Here is a 15,075-nt window from a genome sequence, read left to right as displayed (position 1 = left end):
TGCTCAGCCTACAGATGAACTGCTCCTTACTACTGTCCAGGGTGCCTGTGTATGGCTTCATAAGCCATGGCATTAAGGGGTAGGCTGGGTCCCCAAGGATAACTATAGGCATTTCAACATCCCCAATGGTTATTTTCTGGTCTGGAAAGTAAGTCCCCTGCTGCAGCTGTTCATACAGACCAGAGTTCCTGAAGATACGAGCGTCATGTACCTTTCCCAGCCATCCCATGTTGATGTTGGTGAAATGTCCCTTGTGATCCACCAGTGCTTGCAGCACCTTTGAAAAGTACCCCTTTAGGTTTATGTACTCACTGGCTTGGTGGTCCGTTCCCAAGATAGGAATATGCGTTCTGTCTATCACCCCACCACAGTTTAGGGAATCCCACTGCAGCAAAGCCATCCACTATGACCTGCACATTTCCCAGAGTCACTACCCTGGATAGCAGCAGTTCAGTGATTGCGTTAGCTACTTGGATCACAGCAGCCCCCACAGTAGATTTGCCCACTCCAAATTGATTCCCGACTGACCGGTAGCTGTCTGGTGTTGCAAGCTTCCAGAGGTCTATCACCACTCGCTCGTGAACTGTGAGGGCTGCTCTCATCTTGGTATTCTTGCATTTCAGGGGGGGGGAAAGCACGTCACAAAGCTCCATGAAAGCGCCCTTACGCATGCGAAAGTTTCGCAGCCACTGGAAATCATCCCAGACCTGCAAAACTATGCGGTCCCACCAGTATGTGCTTGTTTCATGGGCCCAGAATCAGCGTTCCATGGCATGAGCCTGCCCCATTGCCACCAGGATGGCCAAATTGTCGGGGACTGTGCTTTGAGAGAAGTCTGTGTCCATGTCCTCATCACTCTCGTCACCGCGCTGCCAACGCCTCCTCACCTGCTTTTGCAGGTTCTGGTTCTGCATATACTGCATGATAATGCGCGAGGTGTTTACAATGCCCATAACTGCCGCAGTGATCTGAGCGGGCTCCATGCTTGCAGTATGGCGTCTACAGGAGAGCAGGAGAGCAGAGTGACAGTGGTAGTCCAATGACAATGGTTTGCAGACCTACTGCACCGTCTGCTGCCAGGACACAACAGCGGAGCGGGTTGCACGTTTGCCATGTTATGGCGAGACAAGAGCCGCCAAGCAGAGTTGCAGCGGAAGTGGCCCTGCAAGACCACCAGGAGAGCAGGAGAGCACAGTGGCAGTGGAAGCGGTGGCTGACGACCTGCGAGGTGGATTCATGAGAGCAGGAGAGCAGAGCTGCAGCAGAAGCAGGAGCCCATGACAGACAACATGGAGAAATTTGCTATCGAGACAAGAGCAGGAGAGCAGAGTGGCAGTGGAAGTGGTGGTTCGATGACGACAGTTAGCAGTCCTACTGCTCCGTCTGCTGAAAGCAGTATGGCACCTGCGCGGAAAAAAGGCACAAAACAATTGTCTGACGTTGCTTTCACGGAGGGAGGGGCGACTGATGACATGTACCCAAAACCACCTGTGACAATATTTTTGCCCCATCAGGCATTGGGAGCTTAACCCAGAATTCCAATGGGCAGCGGAGACTGCGGGAACTGTGGGATAGCTACCCACAGTGCAACGCTCTGAAAGTGGACGCTAGCCTCGGTACTGTGGATGCACTCTGCCGACTTAATGTGCTTAGTGGGGACACACACAATCAACTGTATAAAATTGCTTTCTAAAAATTGACTTCTATAAATTCGACCTAATTTCGTAGTGTAGACATACCCTTGGTGATGGCCGGTTTATATCCATTTGTTCTTGTGTCCACATTGGCACTTAACTTAAATAACTCCTCTCTGTCCCTGATATTTATCCCTCTGATGTATTTATAGAGAGCAATCATATCTCCCCTCAGCCTTCATTTGATTAGGCTAAACAAGCCAAGCTCTTTGAATCTCCTCTCATAAGGTAGGTTTTCCATTCCTCGGATCATCCTAGTAGCCCTTTCTCTGCTCCTGTTCCAGTTTGAATTAATTTTTCTTAAATATGGGAGATCAGAATTGCACACATTATTCCACACGAGGTCTTACCAGAGCCTTGTATAACAGTGCTAACACTTCCCTGTTTCTACTGGAAATACCTCACCTGATGCATCATAGGACTGCATTAGCCTTTTTACACCCCCTCACATTGGTGGCTCAAATACATTGTGAGGTTGAGCAACGCCCACAACTGGCCTTTCAGGAGCGACAAAGGGACAACCATCACTGGCCAGACAGGTACTGATGGCCCATTATGAAGAATCCATTCTCCCACAGGCTCCTTAGAGAGGGCATGTACACAATGGGGACAGCCTGACCCCCCACGTCACAACAAGGATCTTTCTAGAAGCTGGAAGAAAGAATAAAAGAGGAACAGTGACATCATCACTTGGCCCCTCTCTCCCCCCCATCTCAACACTTGGAAGATTGTCTGGAAGACAAAGACTTTGAACTAGAGAGATTGGTCCCAGGCTGGAAGGCAGTTCAGCCTAAGGCCCTGTCTACACTGGCAAGTTTCTGCGCAGTAAAGCAGCTTTCAGCACTGTAACACCCAAGGTGTACACACTGCCAAGCCACTTACTGCGCAGAAACTCCACAGATGCAGTGCCTTAAAAAACCACCTCGCTGAGAGGCGTAGAGCTTTCTGTGGTGCCAGTGTAGACACCGTGGTGATGACAGCGCTGCGATTGGCCTCCAGGAGGCATCCCACAATGCCTGTTCTCACCTCTCTGGTCATCGGTTTGAACTCTACTGCCCTGCCCTCAGGTGACCAACCGTCAGCCCCACCTCGGACATTCCTTTGCAAATTTGAAAGTCCCCTTCCTGTTTGCTTGGTGATGTGTGCAGTGGTCTCAGTGCATCTTTCCAGGTGGCCATGCCTGATCCATGCACCAGGCATTGGAGCAACGCCAAGCTGCTGGATCTCATCGGCATTTGGGGAGAGGAGGCTGTCCAGTCCCAGCCATCGGAATTATGATAGCTATGGACAGATTTCTATATGAATGATAGAAAAGGGCTATGACCAGAACACACTGCAGTGCAGGATCAAACTGAAGGAGCTGCGGAACACCTACCACAAGGTGCGGGAGGCAAACCGCCACTCCAGTGCTGCACCCATGAGCTGCTGGTTCTACAAAGAGCTGGATGAGATACTTGGTGGTGACCCCACCTCCACTGTAAAGGTCCCTGTGGATACTTCGTTGGCACACATGCCAGTCGAGAGTGGACCAAGCCAGGAGGAGGCAATCTTGGATGAAGAGGGGGAGGGGAAACCAGAGAAAGAGGATGATTCAGAGGCCAGAGATGCATGCGGTCAGGAGCTCTTTTCTACCCCGGAGGAGCCTAGCCAACCACAGCAGTTGGATCTTGGCGAAGCGCAAACAGGAGAGGAGGCCCATGGTAAGTGGATCTGATTTTGGGAATTGCTGAAGAGAGTTGTTGGGGGCAGGAGGGTTGCAGAAAGCAGGCTTGTCTCCCACCTCATGCCTAGTTTGAGCAGTGGAACAGGATGTTGATACACTCCCTCACTTCATGGGAATCTCCCTCAGAGATCTCCAGGAAACTTTCATGGAGATACTGGGCAATCTGCTGCCGCAGGTTCCTCAGCAGAGCTGCTTTGTTTCTTGACCCATTAACGGTAACTTTCCCACGCCACTGTGATGTCGTGGAGCGGGGCGAGGACCATTGCTGCACACAGGCTAGCCGCATAGGGGCCAGGGCGGAAGCTGCAGGCTTGGAGAAGACCCTCCCTTGATTCCCTGCTCACCGTCAGCAGCGAGATATCTTCCATAATGATCACCTCCTGTGGAAAGTGTGGGGACAGGAATGATTATCAGGCCCACCTTACAGTGCTTGCTCTTCCCAAGTGCCCAAGAGCCATGTGCCCAGTGTACAGCAGGGTCCGGGAACAGTGATTTACCCTGCCCCCGTGGCCACTCACCATTTGGGGGGTCTTGTGGTTTATGTGTGGTTTCCTGAGGTCAGCCAGTTAGTGACAGGTGTGTGAGTACTGGCTGTGTTTTAAAGCACTGAAACAGTGTTGTCTGTGTTGCAAACAATACTGCTTCTGTAAAATGTTGCATTTAAACTTCACAGAGATGACCTTGGGAGCACAACCTCCCTCTTTGTTATCGGCGGCAGAACGGTTGCGAAGAATTAGGAAGCGTCCAAGAAGAACTAAGGAGGACTTTATGCATGAGGTTATGATGCACTCCACCACTGAGAAAAAGGAATTGAAGGAGTGGGGGGACAGCGAGAAGAGGGAACAAAAGGAGAACATGGCACACCAGAAAGAAACCATGGAGCGGCTCTTAACGGTTATGGAGTGCCAAGCAGACACGCTCCGGGCAATACTAGCTCTTCAAACCAAGCAGCTCTGCACCCACCCTCCCCTGCAGCCACTGTCACAAAACTCTTTCCGATGTGCCCCCCCACACACACACACACAATGCCAACACACTCTTATCAACCTCCTGGCTCTACTCTCTACCTGCAGCATTCCATTCCTCCCTCCTCACAGTCCAGCAGTGTGGACTCCCACTACCCACTGCACTCAGCACCCATCCATCTGCAGTTTGGCCCTGCTGAAGTATAGCACTCGCTGCATCGTACTCCAAGGGAGAAGGTTGGGTATAATCCCTGGACATACACAAATCTATAGCCGTCCTGGGACCCCTCCTCCTCCTGAGACCTTCCATTCCCCCATCCCCCATCCCACTGATGATTTTTTTCGTTTGACTCTCTCCTCTGGTTGTTGTCTTTCAATAAAAGAATTGTGTTCGTTTGAAATCAATCTTTATTCTATTAAGTGAAAGCAAAAAGAGCACTGCAAAGCAACATACAATTATGTTAAGGCCCCTTCTTGCATCATGTGCACCAATCACCTCCTAGCATTACAAGCACTGCAATCCCGAGCATAGCAACAAATATTAGTGGCTTTCAGCTTCAAATTGCTGCCTCAAAGCATCCCTGATCCTTATGGCCCTGTGCTGTGACCCTCTAATAGCCCTGGACTTTGGCTGTTCAAACTCAGCCTCCAGGCACTGAGCATCTGCAGTCCAGCCCTGAGTGAAGCTTTCACCCTTCCCTTAACAAATGTTATGGAGCATACAGCATGCGGCTATATGCATAGGAATATTGTCATCAGCCTTGTCCAGCTTCCCATAGAGGCATCACCAGCGGGCTTTTAAACGGCCAAATGCACACTCCACAGTCATTCCGCACTTGCTCAGCCTGTTGTTGAACCACTCCTTGCTGCTGTCAAGTTGCCCCGTGTATGGCTTCATGAGCCATAGGCGGGGTCTCCCAGGATCACAGTGGGCATTTCGACTTCCCTTACAGTGATCTTCTGGTCCAGGAAGAAAGTCCCTATTTGCAGCTTCTTGAACAGGCCAGTGTTCCGAAAGATGCATGCATCATGCACCTTTCTGGACCAGCCTACATTAATGTCTGTGAAATGCCCAGGGTGATCCACAAGCACCTGGAAAACCATTGAGAAATACCCCTTGCGTTTAATGTACACGGTGGCTAGGTGATCTGGTGCCAGAATTGGAATGTGCGTGCCATCTATCGCCCCTCTGCAGTTAGGGAAACCCATTTGTGCAAAGCCATCCAAAATCTCACGCATGTTGCCCAGAGTCATGGTCTTTTGGAACAGGATTCTATTAATGGCCCTGTACCCTTCCATCAACACGACTCCAACAGTCGACCTTCCCACTCCGAACTGGTTAATGACCGATTGGTAGCAGTCTGGAGTAGCCAGCTTCCAGAATGCAATCAGCACACGCTTCTCCAGCTACAGGGCAGCTCTCATTCTCGTGTCCTTGCGCTGCAGGGCTGGGGCGAGCTCATCACACAGTCCCATGAATGTGGCTTTCCTCAAGTGAAAGTTCTGCAGCCACTGCTCATCATCCCAGACGTGCACCACGATGTGATCCCACCATTCGGTGCTTGTTTCCTGAGCCCAAAAGTGGCACTCCACTGTGGTCAGCACCTCTGTGAATGCCACAAGCATTCTCGTGTTGTAGCTAGTATGCATGGTGAGATCAATGTCTCACTCCTCTTGTCTTTGTAGTTTAAGGAATAACTCCACTGCCACTCGTGACGTGTTGGTCAGTGCGAGCAGCATTCTGGTCAACAGCTTGGGATCCGTTCCTGCAGCCAGAAAGAGGCAGGGCAGGGCGCGCAGTACACAAACCGTTGAAAGATGGCACCAAATGTGGAAGGAAGCACAGGGATTGCTGGGATGCGAAGCAATGCATCACGGGGCACTGGGACAGGACCCAGGATGCCACGCGACCCCTTCCGCCTTCCCACAAGTCTTAGCGGCAAAAGAGAAAGAGGTGCTCTGTGGGATAGCTGCCCAGAGTGCAGTGCTCCCAATGGCTCCACAAGTGCCACAAGTCTGAACACGCTATTGCACAGGCAGCTGTCAGTGTGAACACACAACAGCAGTTTTTCTTCAGTGCTCTCTGAGCGGCGCTGCAACTGCCGGCGCTGTAACTTTGCACATGTAGATGTGCCCTAAGTATTGAGATCTGTGAGTTGCCTGTAACATCTTAGGCTGCGAGTTTCTTCTTATTTCTTATGTAACCAACTCTGAACTCTATGCCTGCTATATATAATTGCTTCAAATCCATCTTTCTGTAGTTAATAAATCTGTTTTATATTTTACCTAAAACAGTGTGTTTTTGTTGAAGTGCTTGGGGAATCTCAGCTGAGGTTAACAAGGACTGTTTTACGTCCACTATTCTTTTGGCAGAGTGGGGAACTAATGAATGAGCTTGCACTGTCCAAGGAAGTCTTGAGCAGTGTAAGACAGTATATTTCTGGGGTGCGAGGCTGGAGACTGGGGGGATTTGCTGGTGCCTCTCTCTGCATGACGAATGAGTGGCTCAGGGAGCATTCATGCAATTTAGCTGGGTGTGGGGCTCCACATGCTGATGGCTGAGTGATTACAGCACCTGGAGGTAATCTGCTTATCACTGGCATAGCATTGTGTGAGACAAACCAGGCTGGAGAGGTAAGTGAGCACAGCAGTCCCACAGTTCCAGGTTGTACCCCGGGGATCCGGTCACAGCCACAGTAGGTGTTATCTCCTGCTCAACTAAAGAAATCCCATCAACAAACAAACAATTGTGGAACATCAGAGGACAAAAGACTTTGTCAACTGCTCTCTTTCCCCTGGGCCCCATGAGAGGAGATGCGCAACTGAATTCCTCCCAACTGTTGAATTTGCAACTTGGAGCAGAATTGGGGGGAAGGAACAAAAAACCCTAAACAAGGAGAAACTATACCTTTTATGGTGCTTGGACTCTGAGGGGCAAGAATTACTAAGCATAAGCAAAAGATCCTTAGGGCTTGGCCCGGTTAACCCTAAAAGACATATAAAGCTTGCTTATCAGAGAAGCTTCTATTACTTTTTGAAACTTAAGATTGGAATCTTGGCATATATATACACTTGTATATGGGTGGGTTTCTAGACTAGGAAGGGACACTTCTGGGGGCCAGCAGACATGTCAAGTCTCACATTTTGGGTGAGTCTCCCTCATTAGCACGCTATCTCACTCTCATACACATTCCTAAGCTTCTCTCACTCATTTTGAGAAAACATATAAAGTTTTAAAATATTTTTACTCAGGTGCTGAAATAGACAACAATATATCCAGGGCCTCACCCATGGGGCTTAGAGCTTGGAAAGCCGCTTCCCAAGCTTTTGTTCTGTGGTACCCATGGAGATTACAGGCCCGCGTTCTATATGCTCATGAGAGATATGAGGGCTTTTTTTGTGTGTGTCTGAATACTTGACAGTCAAAAAAAATATGAGTTTGCCCAAAAAATGAGGAGGACTTGATTGAAAGTTTGCAGGTTCTGCAAAATACAGTTCAAAATTAGAACCACACTGGACAAATTCATGGCCCTTCATTGTCCGGATAGCAGGCAAGACTTCTTCTTTCAAATATATGCTGTGTTGTTGGGAGCTGTCCTAGTTTGCTTTGCATAGAGAATTCTCACGTGCCCTAGACTTTAGACTGAATTAGGACATTTAAGTGTTGCATATGCAATATTAAGCAGTGTACATTTTAAAACAAACTATTAAGTGCTGGTTGGATTAAATACCTGGACTACTGGATGTCACCAAGGACCAAAGAGGAGAGACCCTGTGTTAAGCAATGACTAACACACCACCTGGAAAGTCTCACTCTTTGGCCTTGAATCTCACTCTTTGGGTCTGTAAATTTTACTTTTGAGGACGGCCAACCCTTGGAATCTCTGGGCCAGTGCAATTGGAATTTACATGGGCTGCTGTCCATCTTATTCCTCTGTGGTGGAGAGAAAGCCCCCATGCTTCTTGACCATCAATCCAGCAATCTTTCCGAGCACTACAAATGCTATGTCCAGCACCAACTACCCAAGAGCTTGAAAGCACTTTAGCAATGCTAACAATCCACCCTGGCAGTTCTTATCCCAGGCATGCTATGGCACAAGGAGCAGCGGCCCATCTCAGCCAGGGTATGCATCACAGAGCAGGGCAGAAACCCCAGCTCTCTGGATGGTCACTTCTGAGCTCGTCTACATCTGTCACTGAACAGCGGAGACACTGAGAATGAGTATGCTGCTTCCTTCCAGCCACTCCGAGAAAAAGAGACTGTGTCACTCAAACTTCAAACCACAGATACTTGAAGTCTACGCAGAATCAAAGACCACTTCAGTTCTCTCAGGAGCCCAACACATCCAGCACTTTATGCTAGGAAGGTGCCACATCCCCAACTATGACTGACTGGGTGAGTTTCCATTTGATAAAATCATTGGGAAGGTCTTTATTTTATTTACAAAGGGGGGGGGGGACAGGGGGCAATTTAAAATTGAAAGGAATTTGGAGGGGCTTGTACTAGGGGAGACACTTGTGTCAGAAATGTTGTGTGATGTCAAGTTATCAGTAAGATTCATTCAAAAAAGGCTAATTACAAAAGTGAAAACTTATATTTAAAATCCTTATCTTCAGATAAATAACAAAATATAAGCACCTAGAGTAGATAATCTAATCTAATCTAATCTAATCAAGATTTGATTACACAGACGGGTCAATTAAGTGTTGGAATTAACTTTTGAAAATATCCCAAATTAAGGTTATTACAAAAGTGAATGAACTCCTTTAAAACCATGCATCCTTGGCGTGGTTGGAAATATTAACATTCATATATAGAAGAAAAATGTTCTTAATTCATTTCATTCTTCTAAACATTAATTTTGAGCTACTGATATATCTGAACAGAGAAGTTAAAGAAAGGCATAAATGGGAGAAAAAGCAAAGATTTTAACCCCATTTTTCACTGACTTGTGAGAAAGTTTCCTTTCAGGCTGAAATTTTCTATGCTTGTTGTCAGATCAAATTTGGGGTGGTTTTTTGTTTTGTTTTGCTTTTTGAAAGTTTGAGGAAAATCCCTTTGCTGTTTCTGAATTATGAAATGAGAAATTAAATTTCTCAATCCTTCAAAAAATGAATTTAACTCATTCTCTGTAACTCAAAGCAGATGAACCTCTAAAGTTCAACCACAGTAGGTAAAATGACCCCAGTCTAGAAAGGAAATCACTTTAGCTATGGGCAGTTTGAATTGTAGATGTTCGGAACATCTGAAAGTGCCTTAACCAAGCACAAGACACAGCTTCAGTTCGGCTCACCCCTGTGCTGCGAGGCAGCGCAAGGACTGCGCTTGGGGCCACGTACATCCTTGCTGGTAAAGTCAGTGAGACATCCGACTCCGATAGCAGTTAGGTGCGTTTGCAAAGCGACAAGTCCAAGGGCACAAAGGGAGGCTGTGTGGCAGAGCTGGGAACTGAACCCCAGGCTAGCATACCAGCACTCCTTGACAGAGTCACCGTGGACAAAAGGGCTTTGGATTCAGCATTCTCTTTCCCATCTTACGGGTCAAACGTATGGGAGGACAGGGCTGGGAGGGGCGCTTGTGCTGCCACCGGCCAGGCTGCAGATGAACCCAGGGCTCTCAATCCGGTACCTTTCAGGAGCACTGTATTTGCATTAGTTCCTGCAGGATGAAATGCCCGCGGCTGCACGAATGCAAAGGCTAAGTGAAGGCTCTCCCATCGCACTGACATAATAATAAACATTAACTGCTGGGCAGGCACCACGAGCCATGCAAATGAATGACGGTCCCAGTGCCAGCAGAACAACCTGGGCTTTTACATTCCTGCAGCCTCCACCTTGCAGGGTATCTGCCGCAACGTGTCCCCGTGGCGAATTGGCGTCAGACTATTATACCCAGACATGCACATTGCTCTTTAATAGCAATAAAAGCACGTATTTCTGCAAAGACACACAGCTCTGTGCAACCCAACTCAGGCAGCACCAGCATTCCTGCCAAGCAGGGTATTCCCTCACCGTCTGCTTCCAGCTCATTCTCCCAGGGAATGCTTTGCACACTCGGGGACACTGCGTAAGAGACACGGGCTGTAACCTGGGCTCATTATGAGCCAAGAGAAACTCTCTGGAGTTATAAACACAGCACCCGGGCTTTGGGGTGACCCTGCACACTCATCAGAAAGGAGAGACAGCTAGGACTGAACTCAAACCATGGCGGGGGGAGCAGGACTGAGCAGCATCTCTATGGGAGTGGGGGGCAGTAAAGAGATCTGCTGATTTGGGTCAGGTATCAGGCTGTGTCAAGACAATAATAAGAAAGGGAGTACTTGTGGCACCTTAGAGACTAACCAATTTATTTGAGCATGAGCTTTCGTGAGCTACAGCTCACTTCATCAGATGTTTACCGTGGAAACTGCAGCAGACTTTATATACAGTTTATATACAGACTTTATATACAGTTTCCACGGTAAACATCTGATGAAGTGAGCTGTAGCTCACGAAAGCTCATGCTCAAATAAATTGGTTAGTCTCTAAGGTGCCACAAGTACTCCTTTTCTTTTTGCGAATACAGACTAACACGGCTGCTACTCTGAAGACAATAATAGTTAATCCAGCCCAGGGATGTTCTGCAGGGTGCCTGGAGGCTTGGGGGTCCTGCAGTTAAAGATAATAGATCACTCTCCTTACAGTGTGTATGGTAACACCCATTGTTTCATGTTCTCTATGTATATAAATCTCCCCACTGTATTGTCCACGGTATGCATCCGATGAAGTGAGCTGTAGCTCACGAAAGCTCATGCTCAAATAAATCTGTTAGTCTCTAAGGTGCCACAAGTCCTCCTTTTCTTTTTGCGAATACAGACTAACACGGCTGCTACTCTGAAACCTGCAGTTAAAGAGGGAATTTGTTGAAGTGTGTGGCGAATAAGGACATTGCCTCTCCCACTGAAACCAAATGTGCAGGGGGGGAAGCATTCAGGGCTCCAAAAAGAAAAGGAGTACTTGTGGCACCTTAGAGACTAACCAATTTATTTGAGCATGAGCTTTCGTGAGCTACAGCTCACTTCATCGGATGTAGCTCACGAAAGCTCATGCTCAAATAAATTGGTTAGTCTCTAAGGTGCCACAAGTACTCCTTTTCTTTTTGCGAATACAGACGAACACAGCTGTTACTCTGAAACCATTCAGGGCTCCGTGTTACTGACATGGGGTGATTTAGAGGGGAATGGAGCGTACAGTTCTGGGATGCAAAGGTCAGTGACAAACAGCACCCTGAAGGAGGAGAGCTTGGCTACAGAGTCCATCCAGGACCTGGTCCCATCATTAATAATCGCTTCCCTCAGTGACTTGGCTTTAAGAAGAAGTGTCATTCTGAGAAGTTAAATCACTGGGATCTGAAACCTATCAAAGTCAATGCAGACTTGACTAATCCTGGGGAAGAGCACAAGGTGCTGGTTTTCACACCATGTGCCAGAGCAGTGACTGCCCAACCTCACCAGCTGAGAGAAAAACAAACATCTGGGGTCAGATTTTCCAAAGTGCTCTGAGAGCAGCTAGTGGGGTAAGAACTGCCTAGCTCTCACAGGGGCAGGGATGGGAACTCTCCCCAGATCTCAACTGGAGATGAGGCAATGGGAGAGAATTCTGTCCTGCTCTCACTGGGAATGCTGGGTGCTAACATCTCTTTGTGTCTATAGAAAAGAAAATACCACCTCGTTTAGACAAACACAAGGCAACAGCACAGATTATGCCCTCCACTGCCCCTGGGGCACGCGTGTGCGTGCATGCATGCGCATAATGCAACCAACTTAAAGTGGGCAGCATTTAGATGCTCCCCAGGGGCTGGTTTTCCATCACCTTTGCAACCGGAATTTCCATTTTGCAGAACCGTCTGACTTTCTGAATCTGAACCAAAAGCTGAAATGTCACCATTTCTTATTAAACAAAAATTTATGAAAAAATCCATTTGGGACCGTCAGCATGGTTTGTATGATATTAACATATTAAATATTATACGCCTATGTAATATTTTAATACAAGAATCAAAACAAAATATTTAGATTTTTTCCTGTCAAAAATAATTCATGGAAATCAACAGGTTCCTGCGACACCTTTAGATTTGAATGAAACTGCATTTTTGACAGCAACCGTTCCATCAGAAAAACACTTTACCCTGTCTCAAGGAACCCATCCAACTCACAGCGACACCACTGGCCAAACTCCCACTGAGAGCAGGACTGGCCCCTGAGTTTACAGCCCCTTAACCCTCTCTCCCTGTAACCCTTTCCCCAACCCCCACCCAAGCAATTCTTACCCCCTTCCACACTAGTCACACAATTAGAATTACATTGCTGGCCTCCCCACCCCCTGCAGGCTCTGTGGCCCTGGAAAAATAATAAACACAATAACAACATGTTTCAGAGTAACAGCCGTGTTAGTCTGTATTCGCAGAAAGAAAAGGAGTACTTGTGGCACCTTAGAGACTAACCAATTTATTTGAGCATGAGCTTTCGTGAGCTACAGCTCACTTCATCGGATGCATACTGTGGAAACTGCAGAAGACATTATATACACAGAGACCATGAAACAATACCTCCTCCCACCCCACTCTCCTGCTGGTAATAGCTTATCTAAAGTGATCATCAAGTTGGGCCATTTCCAGCACAAATCCAGGTTTTCTCACCCTCCGCTCCCCCCCCCCCCCCCCACACACACACACAAACTCACTCTCTTGCTGGTAATAGCCCATCCAAAGTGGGCTATTACACAACATGCTTTGTGTCATTACATCCAGCATGTAATTTGAACACCTTACTGGGCACACACCTGAGACTGAATGCAAACATCTCTCTGTGAATAGTTCATTCCCCTAACACTGCAAGTGGGATTCTTACACTGACAGGGGTAATGTTATGGTAGCAGCAAGAGGCCCTGACAGAGATGGGGGCAACCAGGCACTGCACCGAGTGAGATGGTTGCTGCCCCAAAGAACTTACAAGCTTCACAGCAAGGCAGGGAAAGGGCAGTAGGGGAAGCAGAAGCTGACAGAGGGGGATTTGATTTGCCCAAGGTCCAGCAGGAAGTCAATGGAAAAATGGAAATAGAACCCAGGAGTCCTGCTCCCAGTCCACTGTCTGATCAATTGGACGTCATTGCACAGATAATGTTAAGTGGTACTTGTACACCAGGAGCACTGCAGATTTCACTTTTTCCCAGTGTGCCCAGGGAATAAGCTGAGTATCCCAAAATATCCTAAGTATCCTGAGTATCCCAAAGGCTGCAGCCCTAAAGGGTCCTACCCCTCGCAGACCAGCTGCAGAGAAGAAAGCTGCTGTAGGCAGCCCAAGACACCCCCACCCAGTAACAGAGTAACCAAGGGTGCAGAGTGAGAATAACCCTTTGATTTTCACATGTCCCCTTTGCTGTCTAGATTATCTTCAGTGGAGATGATGTCTCCTACCTGATGGAGAACACCAGCTTCTACCCTGACTACTACAACGAGAGTGACACCTGCTGCTCTGTCCCACCCTGCACCTCCAAGAGTATCCAGGCCTTTGACAGGGTCTTCCTGCCAGTCCTCTACAGCCTGCTGTTCCCGCTGGGGCTATGCGGGAACTGCATGGTGATGGCTGTGCTACTGCAGTGCAAGAGGCCCCTGGCTGGGACCGACGTGTTCATCCTCAACCTGGCACTCGCCGACGTACTGCTGGTGGTGACACTCCCCTTCTGGGCAGTGCAGGCTGTGCACGGCTGGGTCTTCAGCACGGGCACCTGCAAGCTGGTCGGCTCCATCTTCAAGATCAATTTCTACTCCAGCATCTTCTTCCTGGTGTGCATCAGCTTCGACCGGTACCTCTCCATCGTCCACGCCGTGCACATGTACAAGAGGAACAAGTCTCATCTGATGGTGGCCAGCTGCCTGGTGGTCTGGGGCGTCTGCATCCTCTTGACCATGCCAGATTTCCTGTACCTGGAAGTCAAGAAGGACTATCGCCTCAACACCACTTTGTGCTCCCACAACTTCTCCATCAACACCTCCCTGTACTGGAAAACGGCCCTGCGCATCTGCTACCACATGTTGGGCTTCTTCCTGCCTCTGGCAGCCATGCTGTACTGCTACACCTGCATTATCCACACTCTGCTGCGCTCCCAGGGCTTCCACAAGCACAAGGCCATGCGGGTCATCCTGACGGTGGTGGTCGTTTTCTTTTTGTGCTGGACACCCTACCACCTGGCCCTGCTGGCAAACACGCTGATTGACCTGCAGGTGGTGGGGCGGGACTGTGGCAGGGAGGCCAGCCTGGACATCACCATGTCTGTCACTGCCAGCCTAGGCTACTTCCACTGCTGCCTCAACCCCCTGCTCTACGCCTTTCTTGGCATCAAGTTCCGCAACAAGTTCTTGGAGCTGCTGGGCCGCGTGGGCTGTGTGAGCCGCGAGTTCCTGCACAGACACATACAGACACCGAGCCAGCGCAAGGATTCCACCTGGTCGGAGACCACTGAGGCCTCCTACTCAGGGCTCTAGGGGGGAGATGGGGCTGCAAGGGGCGAACCCCTCCCCAAAGGGGTGTGGGGGAGCTGAGGCTGCAAGGGGCAAACAGCTCCCCAAGGGGGCAAGGAAGGGGAGACGGGGCTGCAAGGGGGAAACCCTTCCCCAAGGGGGCAAGGAAGGGGAGACGGGGCTGCAAGGGGCAAA

The 15,075-nt window shown here is 48.8% G+C and overlaps 1 protein-coding gene across 1 annotated transcript; it reads left to right on the top strand.

Annotated features, from left to right (window-relative positions):
* Window positions 1-8,699: 8,699 nt before the first annotated feature.
* On the top strand, window positions 8,700-14,965 carry CXCR3 (C-X-C motif chemokine receptor 3). The gene is made up of 2 exons (XM_075122827.1): window positions 8,700-8,778; window positions 13,807-14,965. The coding sequence occupies exons 1-2, from the start codon at window positions 8,767-8,769 to the stop codon at window positions 14,902-14,904; spliced, it is 1,110 nt and encodes a 369-aa protein (XP_074978928.1). The 5' UTR covers window positions 8,700-8,766; the 3' UTR covers window positions 14,905-14,965.
* Window positions 14,966-15,075: the final 110 nt, after the last annotated feature.

This window comes from Caretta caretta, chromosome 24, assembly GCF_965140235.1.
Source record: "Caretta caretta isolate rCarCar2 chromosome 24, rCarCar1.hap1, whole genome shotgun sequence".
Lineage (NCBI taxonomy): Eukaryota > Metazoa > Chordata > Testudines > Cheloniidae > Caretta > Caretta caretta.
The sequence above is the reverse complement of the archived record's forward strand: the minus strand, read 5'-3'. Positions and strand labels throughout refer to the sequence as shown.